This window comes from Scyliorhinus canicula, chromosome 2 (genome assembly GCF_902713615.1).
Source record: "Scyliorhinus canicula chromosome 2, sScyCan1.1, whole genome shotgun sequence".
NCBI lineage: Eukaryota > Metazoa > Chordata > Chondrichthyes > Carcharhiniformes > Scyliorhinidae > Scyliorhinus > Scyliorhinus canicula.
In genome coordinates, this window is record NC_052147.1 from 182459681 (window position 1) to 182483380 (window position 23700).

General features: G+C 48.4%; 1 protein-coding gene across 2 annotated transcripts in view; it reads left to right on the forward strand.

The window, feature by feature from the left end:
• hibch (3-hydroxyisobutyryl-CoA hydrolase) overlaps positions 1-23700 on the forward strand; it is a 234870-nt gene that overhangs the window by 10803 nt on the left and 200367 nt on the right. For both annotated transcript variants that reach the window (XM_038789153.1, XM_038789152.1), the window contains exon 3: positions 8242-8379. In XM_038789153.1, coding sequence (XP_038645081.1) covers positions 8242-8379 — 138 coding nt within the window. The remainder of the gene's footprint in view (positions 1-8241; positions 8380-23700) is intronic.

Sequence of the window (23700 nt, forward strand, 5' to 3'; positions counted from 1 at the left end):
AAGTATACTCCAGAATTAATTTTCTTTGTGGTGAGCTGAGAGGCGTTGATGGGGGTGGTGGGGGCAGAGTATGCGGTAATCACGATCTCTGGCCACGCGCCGCACTGGCTGGAGGTTCAACTTAGCTCAAGGCAGGAACAGAGGCCGGGATGGAGGCTGGACCCAGGGCTGTTAGCAGACAGGGGGTTCTGCGATAAGGTGCAGTTGGTGATTAAAGACTATGTGGAGGTGAACCAAAATGGGAAATTCTGGGAGGCATTGAAGGCGGTAGTTCGGGGGGAGATTATCTCATTCTAGATGCACGCAGATAGGAAGAGAAGTATGGACGATTATTGGATGAGATAGTCGAGGTGGACAGGGAATATTCGAGGGCCCCCACCATGGAGGGATTGGCGAAGAAAAATATGTTACAGGGGCAGTTTGACAGGCTGACGATGGGGAAGGGCTTTTGGGCAGCTACAGAGGGCAAGGGGGGTGCAGTATTAATGTGGAGAGAAGGCGAACTACATGCTAGCCCAGCAGCAATGGAGGCAGGCCGCGTCCAGAGAAATCCAGAGAGTACGGACTGGGAAGGGGGAGGTAGTGTTGGAGCCGGGGAGGATAAATGAAGCGTTTAGAGAGTATTATGAGAAACTGTATAGGGCCATTACCGGGTGTGAGGAAGAGGACATGGGGCGGTTTTTGGATGGGCTGGAATTCACACGGCTGGTTGAGGAGAGGAGGCGGGTGCTGGAGGAGTCACTGGGCCTGAGAGAGATGATGGAGAGCATAAAAGGAATGAAGTTGGGAGGGCCCTGGGGCCGGACAGTTACCCGCCGTAGTTCTATCAGGAGTTTGCGACGGAGTTGGCACCACGTTTATTCGGGACGTTTAGTGAGGAGCTGGAGAAGGGAGAGCTGCCAAAGATAATGACACAGGCGATTTTCAGGCTAATTCCAAAGAAAGGGAAGGACCCGCTAGAGTGTGGGTCATACAGGCCCATATCTCTGTTGAAAACAGATTTGAAAGTGTTGGCTAGGTTCGTGGCGGGGTGGATGGAAGGTTGCGTTCCAGGGGTGGTCGTAGAGGATCAAACAGGCTTCATGAAAGTCATAATAATAATAGCTTATTGTCACAAGTAGGCTTCAATGAAGTTACTGTGAAAAGGCATCACTCCAGTAATATTAGGTGAGTATTGCATATGATCATGACCCCGTTGAGGGGACAGGCACTGGAGGTGGTGGTCTCTATGGACGCGGAGAAGGATTTTGAACGGGTGGAGTGGCGGTACCTGTTAGAGGGTCTGGGAAGGTTTGGGTTTGGGCCGAAGTTTGTGGTGTGGGTGTGTCTGCTGTATGTGGCTCCGCCAGAGAGAGTATGGACAAACAAGATGAGTTCACGGAATTTCGGGTTGCAGAGGGGAACAAGGCAAGGGTACCCGCTGTCGCCACTGTTGTATGCGCTAGCGATAGAACCCGCTATGGCTCTTAGAGGGTCAGCAGAGTGGTAGTGGATTATGAGGGGAATTAGGGAGCACCAGGTGTTGCTGTGTACAGACGACCTGCTGTTGTATGTGTCAGACCTGCTGGAGAGTAGGGTGAGAATTATGGGCTTATTAGAGAGGTTCGGGGCCTTCTCGGGTTGCAAGATGAACGTGGGAAAATGCAAGGTGTTTCCGATGAAGGAGATGTGTTGGGGACCTAATTTAGGGGTGTTGCCATTTAGGGTAGCCAGGGGCAGGTTTAGGTATTTGGGGATACAGATGAAAGGTGAGTGGGCTACGATGCACAAATGGAACCCGACAATGTTGGTGGAGTAGGTTAGGGAGGACTTTCAGAGATGGGATACGTTACAACCGACACTGGCCCAGGTGGTAAAAATGAATGTCCTTCCAGGGTTCCTATTTGTATTCTAGGCTCTTCTTTAAAAAAAAATTTTTAGAGTACCCAATTATTTTTTCCAATTAAGGGGCAATTTTTAACGTGGCCAATCCACCTAATCTGCACATCTTTGGGTTGTGGGGGTGAAACCCACGCAGACATGGGAAGAATGTGCAAACTCCTCACAGACAGTGACCCAGGGCCGGGATTCGAACCCAGGTCCTCAGAGCCGTAGGCAGCAATGCTAACCACTGTGCCATCGTGCTGCCCTATTCCAGGCTCTTCTGATCTTGATTCCAAAGGCTTTTTCCGGAAGCTGGGCGCAGTGATTTCAGAGTTTATATAGGTGGGGAAGGTGCCACAGATAAAGAAGACACTGCTATAGAGGTGGAGGCAGAAAGAGGATTAGCATGACTAAATCTGATGCACTACTACTGGGCAGCGAATGTGGAGCAGGTGAGGCGGTGGGAAGGAGAAGGATTAGAATGGGTCACGATGGAGGAAGAGCCCTGTAGGTAGGGGGTCCAGCCTGAGGGCCATAGTGACGGCGACCCTATCGCTGGCACAAATGAGATATACTGAGAACCCGGTCGTACAGGCCACGATTAGGATGTGGAACCAGCTGAGGAGACACTTTAGGATGAAGGAGATGTCGGTGTTAACACCGTTATGTGAGAACCACGAGTTCACACCGGGGGAGACGGATGGTATGTACAGGAGGTGGAGAGAGGTGGGGCTGGTGAGGGCAAGGGTCTTAAATTTGGAGGGAAGTTTTGCAAGTCTGAAAAAGTTGTGGGAGAGGGTATAGCTCCTGAAGGGAAGTGAATTTAGGTCTCTACAAGTGTAGGCCTTTGCACGGAAGGTGTGGAAAGATTTTCCCAGGCTACCGAAATATGCTCTATTGGTACGGTTGGTGCTTCCGGACATGAAAGGGGACGATAGGATTGGGGACATATATGGGTAGATGGGGGAATAGGGGAGAGCGCAAGTGATGAGCATCAAGGAGAAATGGGAGGAGGAGCTGGGGGTGAGATATGTTGGGGAGTGTCAGCGGAGGGCTTTGAGACATTGTGGGGACTGTTCACGACCATGTTTAAGGAATTGTTCATCGCTGGGGGTGGGAGGGGGTGTAAAAAGGGGAAACTGCACAGACTGTATAATTGTGAGTTGGGGAGGATGTTCCCCAGATTATTTATATTTTTGTCCTTTGAATATGTTTGGAATAGGGCAGCACGGTGGCCTAGTGGTTAGCACAACCGCCCCACAGCGCTGAGGTCCCAGGTTCGATCCCGGCTCTGGATCACTGTCCGTGTGGAGTTTGCACATTCTCCCCGTGTCTGCGTGGGTTTCGCCCCCACAACCCAAAAATGTGCAGAGTAGGTGGATTGGCCACACTAAATTGCCCCTTAATAGAAAAAATAATTGGGTAATCTAAATTTATAAAAAAAAAGAATATGTTTGGAATGAAATACATTGATTAAAAAAAGGATAGTATATATATATATATATATAAAACCATAGAATCCCTACAGTGCAGAAGGAGGCCATTCGGCTAATCAAGTCTGCACCGACCCCTTGAAAGAGCAGCCTGGGGTGGGGGATATGGGGGTGCTTTTCCAGAGGGTCAGTACAGACTTGATGGGCCACATGGCGTCCTTCTGCAGTGAAGGGATTCTATGATTATATAATTCTGTAAAGATGCAAGTTCGAGAACTGATTGTATTTGCATGATATTACACCAGGGGGAGCTCTGTACAAATGATGTGCTCACCCAACTAGTTTATTTTAGTTTTGATTTTTATTGGTGTTAAAAGTTAAAAGCAGTATCCTACTTTGCACATATAGACAATGACACATTAAATTGGTTCTGTTGCTTAATGTTTCAGAGGTCTGTCACCTATCACCCTTTGGTTTGTATTCTTGCAATCCACCTGCACCCATACCAATGTATTGCTTTGTAGAATTACCGTCACTATCTTTAGTCAGTGCTGTGTTTGCAATGTAAACTGTACATTCCTATTTTAAGTCCTGCTGTTAGTGGCATCATATTACACCACTTTTGTAGCCCATGAACATTCTCCAGTGCTGGAGAGTTATTTCTGCCAGCAGCGAGAACGATATTAGTCTCTCGCTTTCCTTATTCAACTGACATACTACAGATTAAATTTCAATTACCCTCTTGAGTCATTCTGATATGATTGTGTAAAATATCCCCCCCCCCCAATATTTATTTGAGGACTAAGAAATCATTGCATAAATAAAATATTTAAATTTTTGGAGTGGTTTGCAACTTGTCGCTCAGCAGATTAATGCATACGGTTAATGTTACAATTTAATTTAACGTTTTACTTTGTGATAATGCTACTGTTAAAGCTTATCATATTTTCAGTTGACAGCCTAATCCAGAATTCAACTATGCTCTTGGGTTATGTGATCATCCCCTGTCAATTTATTATCCATATTGTCTGAACATTAGATTATTTGACTTTGGCAGGTTTAATGTTGGATGTGACCCCGCTGTACCCAGCGCAGATCCAGGGGCAATGGGTGAATCGTGTGTGAACCCCAAATCGGGCTCTGCACCAGGCACAAAACCTTGTGTGAGTCACCCGACCAGCTCTGCCCAGCAAGATCAGGATCTTGCCCTCACCAGAGCGGCTAAGAAACACCCCACTAAACCTGCCGTTCAGAGGAACTGTAACTTGAGTCCGCTGAGTCGAGCCCATTAACTTTAATGGACTATTCACACTAAAACTTGGTCATGAAAATGCCAACACATTACACACTTGAGTTAATTACAGACTCCAAATTGGATTGCTAACAACAATTTGCATAAACAAAAACATAGGGGCTGGTTTAGCTCACTTGGCTAAATCACTGGCTTTTAAAGCAGACCAAGCAGGCCAGCAGCACGGTTCGATTCCCGTAAAAGCCTCCCCGGACAGGCGGTGGAACGTGTCGACTAGGGGCTTTTCACAGTACCTTCATTGAAGCCTACTTGTGACAATAAGCGATTTTCATTTTTTTTTTTCATATTTCAATTTCCCATATTTCACTTGTTCCATCTGCCTTAATGTACACATCAAACTATTTTGGGGATCACAAACAAACTGCATTGATAATCTGCCATTTCGCGAACAAAGAGCGGCATGGCGGCACAGTGGTTAGCACTGCTGCCTTACGGCGCCAGGGACCCGGATTCAATTCAGGCCACTGTTGGTGTGGAGTTTGCACATTCTCCCTGTGTCTGCGTGAGTTTCTTCTGGGTGCTCAGGTTTCATCCCACAGTCGAAAGATGTGTGGGTTAGGTGGATTGGCCATGCCCCTTAATAGCCAAAATGTTAGATGGGGTTACGGGGAGAGGGCTGGGGTTGGGGTGGGGGCATGGGCCAAGGTGGGGTGCCCTTTCCAAGGGTCGGTGCAGACTCGATGAGCCGAGTGGCCTCCTTCTGTACTGTGGCAGATTGTATGATGATCTTATTGATGGGGAGAAGGCAGGAGAATGGGGATGACAAACATATGGGCAGGATTGTAGCGCAGTGGGTAGCACTGTTGCTTCACAGCTCCAGGGTCCGAGGTTTGATTCCCGGCTTGGGTCACTGTCTGTTTTCACGTTCTCCCTGTGTCTGCGTGGGCTTCCTCCAGGTGCTCTGGTTTCCTCCCACAATTCCTGAAAGATGCGCTGTTAGGTGAGTTGGATATTCTGAATTCTCCGTTTGTGTACCCGAACAGGTGCCGGAATGTGTCAACAGGGGCTTTTCACAGTAACTTCATTGCAGTGTTAATGTAAGCCTATTTGTGACAATAAAGATTATTATTATTATATCAGCCATGATTGAATGGCAGAGCAGACTCGATGGGCTAAGTGGCCTAATTCTGCTCCTATGTCTTGTGGTCTGATGGTCTTACTTTGCAATCTCAAGTCAAAAGACAAAGCTTGCCTTAACATTTATTTTTGTAACATAAATACAATACAAATGTAGGCATAGTTTTATGCCATTTAAGTTTACAGAGTGAGTAACCAGCAAATAATTAACTTGCTGCTTTAGTTAAGGTGACGTTGCTGCTGTTATCCCCACATGGTGGAATGATAGTTATTGAAATGGTTTCTCTGTGACTTTATCTGTGAGCTGCATCATCACATATGAGCTCTTTTATTCTTATTTTGTTTTTGAAACCTAACCAACCTTGTCAATGGATGTCGTATGGTTTTTGTGAATTCCTGCTTTAGATACCAACACAGAATCTTCAGTTGGGAACTGAATTCATATGTAAAGATCACATGTCACTCTGTAAAGAAGAAAAGGGAGCTTTCCCAGTGTCCTGGCGAATATTACTCCCTTAACCAATGCTATCAGAGAAACAGATCATTGCTCATTTTCTTTTTAAAAGGCTTGCTGTGTGAATATTAGCTGCCATGTTTCCCCACATAATAAAAATGTTTGCACATTCACAGAAATAGAGAATTGTTATGACTCAGAAGGAAGCCATTTGGCCCATTGTGTCTGCACCGGTTGCTCAAAAGAGCATTGTGACTTCATGCCATTCCCCTTCCTTTCCCCCCTAACCCTGCACATTGTTTCTATTCCTCAAGGGAACCTATCTCCACCACACTTCCAGATGGTGCATTCCAGATCTAAACCACTCGTTGTGTGAAAAAAAATGCCCATCACATTTGCTTCTTTTGTAAATCACTTTAAATCTGTGCCGTCTCATTGTTCTTCATTTTAATAGGAGCCCCTCACCATTTGGAACATCTCTGCGAATCTTATTTAGCCTTCTTCTCTCCCAAGGAGAAAAGTTCCAACCTCTCCAATTTATCCTCATAATTGAAGTTTCTCACCCCCTGGACCATCTTGTAAACCTCTTTTACACTCTCTCCAATGCGTTTACATCCTTCCTACAGTGCTGTGCCCACACCTCTGCAATGTTATTATAAAGCGCCCCCAACAGCACCAGCAATCTGTCTGCTTGTACAGCTACTATCCACCCCGGAACCAGTCCCAGCAATCTAAAGCTCTCCATCCTGCACCAGCCTTCCAGCCACGCATTCTCTGCCTTATCCTCCTATTTTTGCACTCACTTGCATGTGGCACTGGGAGTGATCCAGAGATTACTGGTCCTGCTTGCCAATTTTCTACCTCACTCGCTAAATTCTGATTGCAGGACCTCATCTCCTTTCTTACCTAAGTACTTAGTACAAATGTGAACCCTAGCTTTTGGCAGTTCACCCTCCCCAGAAGAATATCCTACAGCTGCTGTATGACATCCTTGGTCCTGGCACCAGGGAGGCAACATAACATCCTGGAGTCACATCTATGGCTACAGAACAACCTGTCTGATCCCCTAACTAAGGAATCCCCTAACTCCGGTGGCATGATGACACAGAGTTTAGCATTGCTGCATCACAGGGCCAGGAATCTGGATTCAATTCCAAGCACTGGTGACTGTCTGTGTGGAGTTTTCACTTTCTTCCCATTTTTGCATGGGTTTCCTCTGGGTTTTCCGGTTTCCTCCCACAGTCCAAAGATGTGCAGGTTAGGTGGATTGGCCATGCTAAAATTGTCCTTGGTGTCCGAAGGTTAGGAGAGGTTATGGAGAAGATGTGGGAGTGGGCCGAGCTACGGTAACCTTTAAGAAGTTCAGTGCTGACTCGATGGGCAGAATGGCCTCCTTCTGCACTGTGGGGATTCTATTCGATGACTGTTGCTCTTTCCATCTTCTTCCTCCCTCCCATGCAGCCAGGCTGCTCGTGGTGCCACAAGCCTGGCTCTCACTGCACTCATCTGAGGAACCAGCGTCTCACCAGCTTCCAAAACTGAACATCTGAGCAGGACCCTGGGGGATTCCTGCACTACCAGCATAATTCTGTCGAATTGCCTGCTGGCCACCTGTTCCCCGTCTGCCTCCAGGCCGTTAAGCTGTGGTGTGACCATCTCTCTGAACGTGCTATCCATGTAGCTCTCAGCCTTGTGGATGTGCCACAGTGACTCCAGCTGCTGCCTGAGCTCCAAAAACTGGAAGTTTCTGCAACTGGCAGCACCTCTTGCACATATGGTCACCTAGGACAACGATAGCGTCCTTGACTTTGCATGTATTACAGGACGTGCATTCAATTGGTCTGAGGATGTCCTCAGAATGTCAAAAGCAGTCCCTTTTATCTCCCCTACACTGAAGAAGCAGTTTCTGTACATCAAGTTAGTTTTTAGAACACTTAGAGGTGACTTCAAATGAAAATCGGAGGGTGGCTGAGGAAGGTAATGGACATCCTTCTGTCAAGGCCTGTACAGCAGTGAGCTATTATGTAGAAATACGTTTATTGAAAGTTGTTATCAAAGCCTGTCATTCAAATGCCATTGATGTTTTGTACTGTGTGTCTTAGATGTCTACAAATGCCAATCTGGAAAAAGAAGTGCACTTGGTGAAGTCTGGATGTGCTGGAATAATCACTCTAAATCGGCCAAAGGCCCTTAATGCTCTGAACCTTTCCATGATTAGACAGATCTACCCCAAGCTCAAGGTTTGTGCCATTGTTTTGTCAACTGTCTGATTTAAAATGGAGGGTCTACAGTTTCTGGTTTTAAAATGGAGGGGTATACTGTATCTGTTACTCTGATTTGGAATGGGTGGCTTACCATATCTTCATTCCCGGAGTAGTCTGTTCTTCTTATAAATGCATTAAATACTTCAACCTCTACTCCAAGCCCAAATAGATCATGAAAACATTCAGAAAAAATTGTTGATTTTGCACAAGTAATACTGAGTTCAAACAGCTGTCTCATGTTCTATGAACCACCTTGCCAACACTGTTTAAACAAAGTTTGCTATTTCTGGTTTCTTATGGAATTGGATCAAGTGACACTTTATTTAATTTATAGCCCTTTTAAAGGGGAAAGCAAGTATAGAAAGGTGCAATATCAATGCAAGTTCTATCTTCTTTCCAGCCTACCATCCCCGCTAAACGTTCGCTGGTAACGTTTGCAGTCAATTCCCTGAGATGTTGCCTCACGGAAATCTGCTGGCTGGAACCATATGGATATGGAATCACTGCAAATTGATTCTGTGGCCCCGTTTCAAATTCCTTTGCTCTTGGCAAACAACTTATGCCTCCCCTGTCACTCCCATATTTTATTGTGTTGGGATGTGGCTCTTAACAAGGTAAGGTAAAGTCGCCATAGTCCCAGATCACCATAGGCTGCTTTCCCTTTTGAGGGGGAGAGCTGACTGGTGGTGATTTAACCTGAGGATCACCACGCCTCGGGCGAGGGGCAAGGTTGAGAAGGCAGGCCTTTGTGAATAACCTTAGCCTGTACGGGAATTGAACCTGCGCTGTTGGGCTCACTCTGCATCACCAACTATCTGTCTAGCCAACTGAGCAAAACCTGAACTCAAAAAAAAAACCTAAATGTTGTTTTTTAATTTGGGGACCTGGAAATTATCTATATTGACAGGATAACCTGCACCTCTACCACCTAGAAGGACAGGGACAGCAGACGCATGGGAACACCACCACCTGGAAGATTCCCTCCAAGTCACACACCATCCTGACTTGGAACTATAATTCCATTCATTCATTGTTGCGGGTCAATCCTGGAACTCCCTCCCGATCAGCAATGTGGGTGTACCTATAGCACGTGGACTGCAGCGGTTCAATAAGATAGCTCACAACCACCTTCACAAGGACAATTACAGATGGGCAATAAATGCTGGCATAGACAACGATGCCCACATCCTGTGAAATAGTATTTTTAAAAATATGCTCAGCAAAGATGGGAGCATCACTGTAGCCCCGTTTGGGTGTCCTTAGTGTGTGCAGGTCTGCTGACATCACTGAACAGTGATCAGGAACAGGATCCCCTGCTGTATTTCCCTTTTAAGCGTATGCATTTGGGAGCAGAGGGAAAAATTGTACAGTCCTCCTATGTGTTACTGCCATTTGCGAATCAAGTGTTCAGTCATGCATATATGTTCTACAACCTGATGGGGGTAGATGGTAGTGTGGTGATAATATCACTGGGCTAGCAATCCAGAGGCCAAAGCTAATATCAGAGACTCTGGTTCAAATCCCACCATGGCAGCTGGTGGAATTTAAATTTAATCAATAAAAATCTGGAATTAAAAGCTACGCTTCGTTATGGTGACCTTTAAACCATCGTGGATGATTGTGAAAACTCATGTGGTTCTCTTGGAAAGAAAATCTGGCAGATGTGATTCACTCTTGAATGCCTTATGGAATGGCTCATCAAGACACTCAGTTGTGTCAAACCGTGACAAAATCAAAGAGGAATGAAACTGGGCAGACCGCCTTGTTCAATCTAGGCACCGGAGATGACAACGGCAAACCCAGCCCCGTTGACCCTACAAAGTCTTCCTTGGAAACATCTGGGAGCTTAATCCAAAATTGGGAGAGCTAACCCACAGAATCATGCAAAGGCCTAAAAAAATTCAAATTCAACAAATCATACCAATGTCTCAGATATCACCATCCTGTCTCACCAGCTGCCTTGGTCAGTTGCTGCAGTGCATCTTATAGATGGGCCACAATTATTTACCGTATATATTAATGACTTGGACGAGGGAAGTGAATGCGCTATTGCCAAGCTTGCCGATGACATAAAAGTAGATGGGAAGGCAAGTGGTGAGGATGACATAAAAATTCTACAGGGGATTATAGACAAGTTAGGTGAGCAGATAGGGGAGATTGGGGAAGGCCTGTGGGCGGACGCGCTGAGCAGGGTTAATGGGACTGCAACATGTGCCAGGCTCAGCCTGATTCAGTTTAAGGTTGTCCACCGGGCCCACATGACAGTGTCCCGGATGAGCAGATTCTTCGGTGTAGAGGACAGGTGTGTAAAGTGTTTGAGAGGACCGGCAGACCATGTCCACATGTTTTGGGCGTGTCCAAAACTTAGGAGATACTGGCAGGGATCCGAGGATGTCATGTCTAGAGTATTGAGCATAAGGGTGGCAATGGGTCCGGAGGTGGCGATTTTTGGGGTTTCAGAGGCCTCGGACATCCGGGGGGGAGAAAGAGGCCGACGTTTTGGCCTTTGCTTCCTTGGTAGCCCGGAGACGGATACTTCTAGCTTGGAGGGAGGCAAAGCCCCTGAAGTCGGAAGCCTGGCTGTCAAACATGGCGAGTTTCCTGGGCTTAGAGAAAATCAAGTTCGCCTTGAGAGTGTCGTTGTTCGGGTTCGTCCGGAGGTGGCAACCATTCATTGACTTCTTTGTGGAGAATTAATCGTCAGCTGGGGGGTGAGGGGGGGAGGGAGGGAGGGTTAGGGGAATATAGTATAGGGGATCAATTAGGCAGATCTGGGTAGGACGGGTTAGGGCAATTGCACTGTGTACTTTGTTTATTGTACAGTCCTTTTGTTTTCACGTTCTGTAATTCTACTGTTTACAATGCCAAAAAATACCTCATTAAAATTGTTCATCAAAAAAAAACTTGGCAGTTGGAATATGATGTGGGAAAGTATGAAGTTATGTCCTTTGGTAGGAAGAATAAAGGAGCTGAATATTATTTAAATGGAGAAAGACTGTAGGAAACTGCAGCACAGAGGGATTTGGGAGTTCTCCGCAGATAATTGGCAAGGCTAATGGAACGGTGGTCGTTGTTTCAAAGGGAATGGAATATAAAAATAGAGATGTGCTGCTAAAACTAGACAGGCCATTAGTTAGACCACACCTGGAATACTGAGAGCCGTTTTGTCTCCTTGTCTAAGGAAAGATCGACTGGCATTGGAGGCAATCCAGAAAAGGTTCACTAGGTTGATCCTGGGTATAGAGTGATTTTCTGATGAGAGGTTGAATAGATTGAGCCTGTACTCAATGGTGTTTAGAAGAATAAGAGGTGACCTTATTGAGACACATAGGGTTCTCAGGGGGGCTTGTCAGGGTGGATGCTGAGAGGATGCTTCCCCTTGTGGGACAGTCTAGGGCCAGGTGGCACAATCAAAGGATGAAAAATTACCCATTTAAGATAGAAATGAGGACGAATTACTTCTTTCAGAGGACAGTGAATCTGTGGAATTCTTTACCAGAGAGAGCTGTAGATTGTTAAATATGTCAAGGCTGAGAGAGACAAATTTTTAATCGGTAAGGGAATCAAGAGTTATGAGACAAAGGTGGGAAAGCGGAGTCGAGGATTATATCAGAGCAGCCATGATCTCATAGAATGACAAGCAGACTGAATGGGCCAAGTGGGCTACTTCTGCTCCTACGTCTTGTGGTCTTATGACAGTGGTGGAGAGAATGAATCTTTAAGGTGGCGGATGAGGTGCCATTTAAATGGGCTGCTTTGTCCTAGATGGTATTGAGCTTCTTGGGTGTTGTTGGAGCTCCACTCATCCAGGCAAATTGGAGAGTGTTCCATTGCACTACTGACTTTTGCCTTGTAGATTATGGACACGCTTTGGGGAGTCAGAAGGTGAGTTACTTGCCATGGAATTCCCAGCCTTCTAGCCATAGTATTTACATGGCTGGTCCAGTTCAGTTTCTGGTAAATGGTAATCCCCAGGAGGTTGATAATAGATAGGACCTACACGGACAATTACTCACATTGCCGGGTAAATATACTGGAACAGCCTGGTTCGGGGTGCAGTTAGTTCTGGAACTTTCAAGTCTTCAGTACTACCAGAATATTGTTAGGGCCTATATCCTTTGCCATATCCAGTGTCTTGGCTCCAACAGTGTCTTCATTTCACATGGAGTGAATTGAATTGGCTCTGAAAACTGGCATCTGTGTTGCTGGGGACTATAGGAGGAGGCCAAGGTGGATTATCCACTTGGCACTTCTGATTGATGGTTGCAAATGCTTCAGCTTTCTCTTTTGCACTGATGTCCTGGGTTCTGCCATCAATGTTTGTGAAAACTCCTCCAGTTAGTTGTTAGTTGCATAATTGAATGGTCCATCACCATTCACAACTGGATGTGGCAGGGTTGTAGATCTGACCCATTGGTTGTGGGGTTGCTTAGCTCTGTCAATCGCATGCTTTTTCTGTTGTTTGATATGTAATAACAATGGTCCAAACATAGATAAAAGAGCTGAACTCCAGAGGTGAGAATGATTGCCTTTGGCATCAAGGCAGCATTTGACCGAGTGTAGCATCAAGGAACCTTAACAAAATTGAAGTCTATGGAAGTCATGAGGAAAACCCTCTGTTGGTTGGAGTTACACCTGACACGAAGGAAGATGATTGTGGTTGTTAGAGGTCAATCATCTCAGTCCCAGCTGCAAGGTTTCCTCAGGGTAGTGTCCTAGACTCAACCATCTTCAACTGCTTGATCAATGACCTGCCTTCCATCATAAGGTCTAAAGTGGGGATGTTTGTTGATCATTTCACAATGTTTTTTTTTTATAAATGTTTTTTATTCAGTTTTCATGTTTTATATTGAACAAATTACAAATTGTTAGAGAGAGAAAAAAAAACACGCAAAAATTAACATATATATTTACAGGTGAGCATCTTCGTAGTAATAACTGTGGCCTCCCCCTCTTTGCCGGCATACATATTTTCATTCCCCAACATGTTTATTGGCATTTATTAGTTTGGTTTTGGGCCTTAGCTAGCCATCAAACCCCCGTAACGAGCCCGTAGCCCCCCCCCCCCCCCTCCCCGCCGGCTACCTTCCCCCGACTATTCTTCCTCTTGTACGTTGGCCACAAACAGGTCCCGGAACAATTGCATGAATGGCTCCCACGTTCTGTGGAAGCCGTCGTCCGACCCTCGGATGGCGAATTTGATTTTCTCCATTTGGAGAGAATCCGAGAGGTCGGACAGCCAGTCTGCAGCTCTGGGCGGTGCTGCTGACCGCCAGACAAACAGGATTCTACGGCGGGCGATCAGGGAGGCAAAGGCAAGGGCGTCCGCCCTCCTCCCCAGGAATAGATCTGGCTGGTCTGAAACCCCGAAGACCGCCACTATCGGGCATGGCTCCACCCTCACCACTTTGGACATAGCCTCGAAGAAGGCTGTCCAGTACTCCACAAGTCTGGGGCAAGACCAGAACATGTGGGCGTGGTTGGCCGGGCCTCTTTGGCACTGCTCACATCTGTCCTCCACCTCCGGGAAGAACCTACTCATACGGTTTCTCGTTAAGTGGGCTCTATGTACCACTTTTAGTTGCGTCAGGCTGAGCCTTGCGCACGTGGAGGTGGAGTTGACCCTATGCAGTGCTTCGCTCCAGAGTCCCCACCCTATCTCCATCCCCAGGTCGTCCTCCCATTTCCTTCTTGTTGCGTCCAGTACGGTGTCGTCCCTATCTACCAGTCGGCCATACATGTCACTACAGTTCCCTTTCTCTAGGATACTTGCGTCCAGTAGGTCTTCCAGTAGTGTCTGTCGTGGCGGTTGTGGGTACGTCCTTGTCTCCTTTCGTAGGAAGTTTTTGAGCTGCAGGTACCGTAGCTCGTTCCCCCCCAGCTAGCTGAAATTTCTCTGTCAGTTCGTCCAGTGTTGCGATCCTGTCGTCCGTGTATAGGTCCCTGACTGTCAGTGTCCCCCCGTCCTGTCTCCACCTTTTGAAGGTGGCGTCAGTCAGTGCTGGTTTGAACCTATGGTTGTTGCAGATGGGAGCCTTGTCCGACATTTTGTTCAGGCCAAATTGCTGCCGCAGTTGGTTCCAGGATTGGAGGGTGGCTGTCACCACTGGGCTGCTGGAGTGTTTTTTGGGTGGGGATGGGAGTGCTGCCGTGGCGAGGGCCCGGAGGGAGGTCCCCATGCAGGAGGCCTCCTCCGCACGCCCCCACTCGGCTTCTGGCTCCTGGATCCATCCCCTTACTCGCTCGGCTGTTGCCGCCCAGTGGTAGAATTGTAGATTCGGGAGGGCTAGCCCCCCCCTGGATTTTGTTTTCTGTAGGACCTTCTTTGGGATCCTAGCATTTTTACCCCCATACGAACGCCATGATAAGTTTGTCCAGCGCTATGAAGAAGGCCTTGGGGATGTAGATCGGAATGGATCTAAACAGGAAGAGGAACCTGGGCAATACGTTCATTTTGATCGTCTGGACTCTTCCTGCGAGGGAGAGTGGGAGTGTGTTCCATCTTTGCAGGTCCTTTTTTACTTCCTCCGCCAGGCTGGTGAGGTTCCATTTGTGGATCCCTTTCCAGTCATGGGCTATTTGGATCCCCAGGTAGCGGAATTTATGTCGGGCTTGTTTGAACGGCAGCCCCTTTAGTGCTGCCCCCCCCCCCCCCCCCCCCCCCCTTGCTGGTGTACTGGGAAGATCTCGCTTTTGCTCATGTTGAGTTTGTAGCCCGAGAAGGCTCCAAACTCTTTCAGGAGCGCGATGATTCCGTCCATGCTGCTTTGTGGGTCCAAGATGTAGAGGAGCAGATCGTCTGCATAGAGTGAGACTCTGTGCTCTCTGCCTCCCCTTCGGATCCCCCTCCAATTTTTTGCTGCCCTGAGCACAATTGCTAGCGGTTCGATTGCTAGTGCGAACAGCAGTGGGGACAGTGGGCATCCTTGTCTGGTGCCCCTGTGCAGCTGGAAGTATTGGGAGTTGGTATTGTTGGTCCGTACACTCGCCATGGGGGCGTTGTATAGGAGTTTTACCCACGCGGTGAACCCTGTTCCAAGCCCGAACCGCTCCAGTACCTCTATGAGGTATTTCCATTCGACTCTGTCGAAGGCCTTTTCTGAGTCCAGGGAGACGACCACCTCTTGTGTTCTCTCCCCGGAGGGGGTCATTATCACGTTCAGCAGGCGCCTGATGTTCGCGGTGAGCTGTCTACCTTTGACGAAGCCCGTCTGGTCCTCTGTGACCACCTCAGGTACACAGTCTTCTAGCCTTTTGGCTAGGATTTTGGCCAGTATTTTGGCGTCTGCGTTCAGCAGAGATATGGGTCTGTGTGATCCACATTCCGTTGGGTCTTTGTCTTTCTTAGGTATCAGCGAGATTGAGGCCTGTGCTAACGTGGGTGGCAGTGTGCCCCTAGCTAGCGAGTCTGTGAACATCTCCCGCAGGTGCGGGGCCAGCGCTGTCGCAAATTTTTTGTAGAAGTCCGCCGGGAATCCGTCCGGTCCCGGCTCCTTCCCCGTCTGCATGGAGCTGATACTGTCCATGATCTCTCCCAGTGCTAGTGGTGCTTCCAGGTCCCGTTTCCTTCCCTCTCCCACGACTGGTATGACCAGTCCATCAAGGAACCGGTTCATCCCAGCCTTCCCCGTTAGGGGCTCTGAGGTGTACAGCTCTTGGTAGAAGGCCTTGAAGGTTTTGTTAATCCTCTCTGGTTCTGTTTCCAACATGCCTCTGGTACCCCTGATTTGCCCAATTTCTCTGGTGGCTGCCTGCTTTCTCAGCTGGTGTGCCAACAGGCGGCTGGCTTTGTCTCCGTGTTCGTACAGGGTCCCGCGTGCCTGGCGGAGTTGGTGCACTGCTTTCCTGGTGGAGAGCAGGTCAAAGTTCCTTTGTAGTTCTTTTCTCTCCGCCAGGAGCTCTACGGTCGGGGCCTCGGAGTATTTACGGTCTACCTCCAGTATGGAGTCGACCAGCTTCTGCCCAGCCACCCTTTCCTCCCTATCTCTTTGCGCTTTGAAGGCAATGATTTCCCCTCTTATTACGGCCTTAAGCGCTTCCCAGAACGTGGAGGACGATACCTCCCCGTTTTGGTTGTTCTCTGTGTACTCCGCTATGGCCTGCGCTATCCTTTCGCTGAAGGCCTTGTCAGCTAGTAAGGCACCGTCCAACCTCCATGTGGGGCGCTGGGCCCTTCCCGTCTCCAGCCGCACGTCCATGTAGTGTGGGGCGTGGTCTGATATCACAATTGCGGAGTATTCCACCTTGTCTATCCCTGGAAGCACCGTTTTCCCCACCACAAAGAAGTCAATTCTGGAGAACACGTTGTGTACTGGGGAGAAGAAGGAGAATTCTTTCTCCCCCGGGTGGGCGAACCTCCAGGGGTCCACAGCTCCCATCTGCTCCATAAAGTGACCGAGTTCCCTTGCCATGTTTGAGGTTTTCCCCGTTTTGGGGTTTGATCTGTCCGTCTTTGGGTCCTGGACACAGTTGAAGTCCCCCCCCCCCATGATTAGTCGATGCGTCGCTATGTCCGGGATTTCTGCCATGGTCTTTTGGATGAAGCTCGTGTCGTCCCAGTTGGGCGCGTACACGTTGACTAGGACTACCGGCGCCCCATCCAGGGCCCCGCTGACCATGACATATCGCCCCCCGTGTCTGTAACCGCCTTTGTCGCCCTAAACATTGTCCTCTTGCCGATCAGTATCGCCACCCCCCCTGGCCCTTGTCCCATAGCAGGAATGGTAGGTTTGTCCCACCCAGCCCTTTCTTACCCGCAGTTGGTCCTGCTCCCTCAGATGCTTCTCTTGGAGGAAGACTATGTCGGCCCTCATATTTCTGAGGTGGGTGAGGACTCTGGATCTCTTAAGTCCCCTTCCGTTCCAGGTGATTATCCTGGTGGGGGGCTTCTGCCCCCTCGTTCCTGTGGGATTAACCATGTTTGTCTGGTGGACGAGCCCCTGCCCTCCGGGGTTTCCCTTTGTTAGGGGGCCGTCCAGGATGGCCGCTACCACTGCTCTCCCCATGCGTTCGGGTCTCTGCGCTCCGGGGTTTCCCCTTGTCTTGGGGGCACCCGCCATGGCCGTCCACTGTGTGTCCGCCACGCGGGTAGTCCCCTGCACTCTGGGGGGGCCCCTTTGCCCACAGACCGTACTGGGTGGGTGCTTGCAGCGGTTCCTTGTTCCGAGCCCTTGGTTGTGGTACTTTGTAGCCCTGTTCCTTTTCTGGCCTCGTTTGTCCCTTTGACCCTACCTTTCCCCTCCCTGTGTGCCCCCCCCTGGTCTCTCCCTCTACCCTCCTCCCCTGTATACCCCTCCTTTGCTCCTCTATACCCTATTCCTGTCCCCGTTTGCTCTCCCGACTTTGGTGGGTGATCTCCCCCCTCCCCTGCCTGGCGCCTTCCCCCCTGTTGGGGGTGCGCAGCGGCCCTGCTTTGTTGCGTGCCCCCGGCGCTAGCTTTCCTGCTATTACGGTGGCTCCCCTCTCGGAGGTTGTTGTCTCGCTTCTCCTCTACCTGGCCTCTACGGTTTTCTGCCTGCTCTTCCCCCATCCTACCCATTGGCGTGTCGTTGCTCCTTGCCAGGGACCTCTCGTCCCTACCCCCCCCTGCTGTTCTTCCAGCCCGTGCTCCTCGACGAATCTATTCGCCTCAGCAGGGGCTGTAAAGAAATATTCCTTGTTTTGGTATGTGACCCAGAGCTTCGCTGGGTACAGCATACCAAAACGCACTTTGTTCCTGTAGAGAGCCGCTTTCGCTCTGTTAAACTCAGCCCGTTTCTTTATCCACTCCAAGGTCTTCATATATTCGGATGGTGTGCCCGTCCCATTTGCTGGCTCTATTTTCCTTGGCCCAGCGCAGGATTGCCTCCCTATCCCGGTACCGGTGCAGTTTGGCTATGACTGCTCTCGGTTGATCCCCTTCCTTGGGCTTCGGGCGCAGCGACCGATGTGCTCTGTCCAGATCTGGTGGGGTGGGGAAAGCTTTCCTGCCCACTAAGTTGCCCAGCATTGCAGCCACGTATTTTGTGGGGTTTCTACCCTCGGTCCCCTCTGGCAGGCCCACTATCCTAACATTTTGCCTTCTCGAGCTGTTTTCTTGGTCGTCTACCCTGCCCTTCAGGCTCCCCTGCGTTGCGCCCAGACTCGCCACTTCCCTTTCTAGGGCCGTGACCCGGTCGCTCATGTCTGTCGCTGCTTTCTCTAGCTCCTTAATGGTTGCCTCATGGGCTTCCAGTTTCCCCCCTTGAGCTTCCAGTTTCTTCCCTTGAGCTTCCACTTTCTCCTCCAATCTGGTCAGAGCCTGCTGCACCCCTGACATGGCCCTGGCCACTGCTGCCTGTGCTGCGGCCTCTGCGTCTGCTTTCAACTCTGCCTTGATTGCCTGCAGCTGCTCCCTCACCACCTCAGTAAAGGCTTCCTTCCAATTCACGCCCCCCTCTAACCCCAGGGGAGAGGGCGCCTGTCTGTCCGGCTCTTTTTGATGCGGCGGTACATCCGTCCCGCTGCTTCGTGTGCTAATCCGCTCGCGTGAGCTGGCTTGCCTTTTGTCCCGCCTGCTTTTGGTGCCCCCTTTCCCTTGGCTCCCTTCTGGCGTTTTTTTCTCCCCCTTCCCTTTCATCTTTTCTTCTCCCCTTGTTTTTCTGTTCCCCCTTTTTCGATGCCCGATTTTTATTTTATTTATTTGTTTATTAATTATTTTCTCCCACCTCCTTTTATGCAACTCCCCTCAGGTGGGCTTGCTTTGATGGGAGTGGGTGTAGAGAAAGAGAAAATAATATATATCCCTCCCCCTTTCTCTTTAACAGTGTACATTTTTAAAAATAAAAGTCCTTTTTTTTTCCTCGCCCCCTCACTTTTCCCCTACCTCTCTCACGCAGGAGAGAGAGAGAGTGAGAGGAGTCTGTCCAGTCCTTTGTTCTTGCCACGTGGTGGCTGCTGCCGGTTTTTTTTTTTTGGGGGGGGGGGGGGGGGGGGGGGGGTGTGTGTATGTGGAGACTCCGCTCCGGGCCTGGGGGGGGGGGGGGGGGGGAGACGCCGCTCCGGGGGCCTGTTTGGGGGGGGGGGGGAGAGACTCCGCTCCGGCCCTGGGTGGGGGGGGGGGGTAGACGCCGCTCCGGCCCTGGGGGGGGGGGGGGTATGGATGCCGCTCCGCTCCTTGGGGGGGAGGGGGGGGGGTAGACTCCGCTCCGGCCCTGGGGGGGGGAGTAGACGCCGCTCCGGCCCTTGGGGGGGGGGGGGGGTAGACGCCGCTCTGGCCCTTGGGGGGGGGGGGGGGGGGGTGTGCGCGTCCTTTCCCTTCCCTTCCCTCTTCTCCACCGCTACGGGAGCCCCTCACCTTGCGACCGCTCCGCTTGCTGACCGGAAGTCGTCTCCATTTCACAATGTTATGTACCATTTGCAATTCCTCCGATGCTGAAATAGTCTGTGTCCATATAGAGCAACAACTCGACAACATCGTAGCTTGGGGTGATAAGTGGCAAGTAACATTTGAGGCACATAAGTGCCAGGCAATGACCATCTCCAACAAGAGAGAATCTAACCAGCTCCCTATAACATTCAATAGTATTACCATTGCTGAATCCCCGACCGTCAACATCCTTTGAGGGGCTTAATATGATCAGAAACTGAACTGGACTAGCCACATAAATACTTTGGGCTACAAGAACAGGCCCGAGGCAAGGCATTCTGCAGCATGGAACTCACTATCTGACCCCCAAAGAATCTCTACGATCTGCAAGGCACAAGTCAGGAGCTTGATTGAATACTCTCCACTTGCCTGGACAACACTGAAGAAGCTTGACACCATCCAGAACAAAGCAGTCTGCTTGATTGGCACCACATCTACCACCTTCACCATTCACTCCCTCCGCTATTGAGAGACATTGACAGCAGTGTGTTCCATCTACAAGATACACCAAACCACCTTGCAAACTTGTGACTTCCTCCCAGGGTCTGGAAAAGGGATGCAGAACAACTAGGATTTTATTTGGTGGTGGTGCGGGGAGGGGGGGGGGGGGGGGGGGGTTGTTGTCACAGTGCTGACCTTGGTTGATCTACAACACATTTTGGCCATCCAGTGTCTCTTCTCCTCCTACTCTGTTATATTTGTTGATGCAAATGCCATGGCTCTGCAAGTATGTAGCGGGCTCGGTTTCTTAAAGAGACGGAGAAAGAAAAGAAAAACTGAGCCTAAAAGAAGCAGGATATAATCAAACAAAAACAAATGGGGAGGGGGGATAGGGAACGGGGTCAGCGACAGTGGAGGAGGAGAAGAAAGACGAGAGGGGAAAAGCTGGAGTGGAATCAGAGCAGCACAGGAGAGGCTGTCTAGGTGGAAGTCCGAACCCGAGGCACTGACTAGCTCTTGGGAATCCATACTGAGGCTGCGGATTCCCCCCACAGCCTTTATTTTCTGGTCCCGGTGGGTTAGGGAGGCTGAGAGCAGGTGGACAGAGCAGACTTGGATGTTAGCACAAGTTTAAAGTATGGACAGATTTGAGGTGTAAGTGGTGACATTTAATATGCTATTGATGTGATTCAGGAGTCAAAACATATGTAAAATCTGAAAAAAAGCATGTGGTAATGCGGTGTTATCCTTCACTCCAAATATATAAAGAAAGTCAAAGATTTTGTCAAAGTGTTTGCAAACAATAGATTTACTTTTGTGATGCATCGGTGTTCGCAACTAATTAGGAATTGAACTAATTTTCTTGTGTCAGATAGGCCCAATGCTTAATATAAAGGGGACGTTCTTTAGTGGTGAGCTGCTTCATTAGCCACTTCTGTCCAGAAGGAGGGAACTCGTGCAGCAGCAAATGAATGGACTGTTCCCCTCTCTTTCACACCTTCCCTCCCTTTTTCCCTTCAGATGTTCTTCAACAATTAAATAATGTGAGTTGCAGCATGGAGGTTGTTGGTCTTTTCTGCAGGTAGTCGAAATGTGCGAAACAAAAGCTGAAAGGTTTTCTTGTAATCGGGGACGCAAGTACTCAATCTGTTCTCAAATATGAATTTACTGTCACCGTGTAGATATGTTGCAATGTGTAGAACATGTTAACGAGGCAGTCATCAAAATCTGCACAATGTTATACATAGCTAATAGGATATTTTTCTGTCAAATTAATGATGCTATTAAGATAAAATCTGTACACTGTTTTGTTTAATAGTCACACTGTAGTCAGCTATAGAATGCACATAAGCAAACACTGCATTAAAATTGTTGCTACTCTTAATATTAAAGACCCAAACTGCATCTATATTGGACAATATTTGCAACTCGATGCCAAAATCATTTTTCTACGACCTTTCTGTGATTGTTTGGTAAATTGATTGGTGACTCTTGAAAGGGGGTAAAATAACATGATTGATTGAGGGGTAGAGTTGATGGGGGGAATGGATATGTGGTTCAGAAACAAAAGAGGCATTGGGACCCGTGATTTTTCTCTTGGGCTCTGCCTCTCCCACTAGAGATATAAGGGCAACAGACACATGGGAACATCAGGGCGACCTGATAGAGGTCGACAAAATTATGAGGGGCATAGACCGAGTGGATAGTCAGAGACTTTTTCCCAGGGTAGAGGGGTCAATTACTAGAGGGCATAGGTTTAAGGTGAAGGGGCAAGGTTTAGGGGAGATAGACGAGGCAAGTTTTTAAACACACAGGGTAGTGTATGTCTGGAACTCGCTGCCGGAGGAGGTGGTGGAAGCAGGGACGATAGTGACATTTAAGCCTCATCCTGACAAATACATGAATAGGATGGGAATAGAGGGATACGGACCCCGGAAGTGTCAAAGGTTTTAGGTTAGATGGGCAGCATGGTCGGCGCAGGCTTGGAGGGTCGAAGGGCCTGTTTCTGTGCTGTACATTTCTTTATTCTTTGTTCTATCACCTCCTACAAGTTCCCCTCCAGACCAACCACCATCCTGACTTGGAATTATATCAAAATCCCAAAACTCCCTCCCTTGTAGCAATGTTGGTCTATCTACACCACATGGACTGCAGCAGTTGAAGAAGGCAATTCACCACCACAACAGCTAAACATGCTGGCCGATCCAGCGGCACCCACACCCATATTTTTAAAAAATAAGCTTGTTTAAGACTGTGTTGCAATTTCTTCACACCATGATCTATAATATTCATGTTGCACAAGTCTGTGCCAACTCAATGTTTAAGCAAAATGGGAAAAATCTAATTTTGTATCACTTTCAAATGTTTGTAGACCCAAGCTCTCATATTCAGCCTTTGGCTGATGCATTGTGTTTGGGATTAAATTGGAAGAAAGACGTTGTGTACTATTTAATATTAAAAGATGGTCTGAAGATGATGTAGAGATCAATTGTACAGTAGCCACGTTTTGTGATTCATTTTAAAATTACTTTTACCACATCGTGAGCAAAAGAAATTGAGAGTTAATGGGAATGTGATGCTAAACCTATTTGGCTTTATGTAATAGCTTTAATTTGGGATGACATGATATGATTGTGTAGTTAGTTAGCAATACACATCTACCTGACGGATATGGGGATTCAAAGTTAGTAAATACAGATCACTTCAAAAAACCCACCGTTTTGATCTGTGTTATTCGTTTGAATGTCTTGTTTTCGGCAATGTGTAAAGTTTACACTTTTTATGACTATTTAACTTGAAGCATTCTTGGTCTTCAGGCTTCATACACTTGCCAACGATTTAATTCCCCTTCGGCTCACTGTCACAGTCTGAACTGGACTACTTTAAGTGTGACTGCATATCCTCGACATGAGATAGCCCACCTAGTTCCACATGCATATCATTGCTGACCTCATTTCCACCTCAGTTCATCTACTGTGAAAGCCCTCAGCCATGCTTCAGTCACCTCCCGAATTGCCTATTACTGTACGTCCTGGCTGGCCTCCCATCCTTCACCATCCATAAAGTCCAATTAATTCCAAAGCCCTGGTGTCAGTATCCTGCGCTGCACAGATCCCACTATATCATCATCCCTGCCGTGACTCCACAGTATTTATTCGACAATGGGATAGAAATCCACAAATCTAAAATCAATCACGCCAAGATAGATGGTATTGTCAGCAGTATATATGGGTCCATAAAATTACAAAGTGATATTGATACATGGAGTGAATAGGAAAAACGGTGGCAAATACATTTCAACATAGCTAAATGTAATAGCATCCACTTTGGACGTAAAAGGATGGAGCGTTACTTTCTAAATGGTGCAAAAGGGGCTACGGGTCCAACTACAAAGATCATTGAAATGTTGTGAAGAGGTACAGAAAATAACCTCAAGGTTAATGGAATACTGGCCTTTATATCTGAAGAAG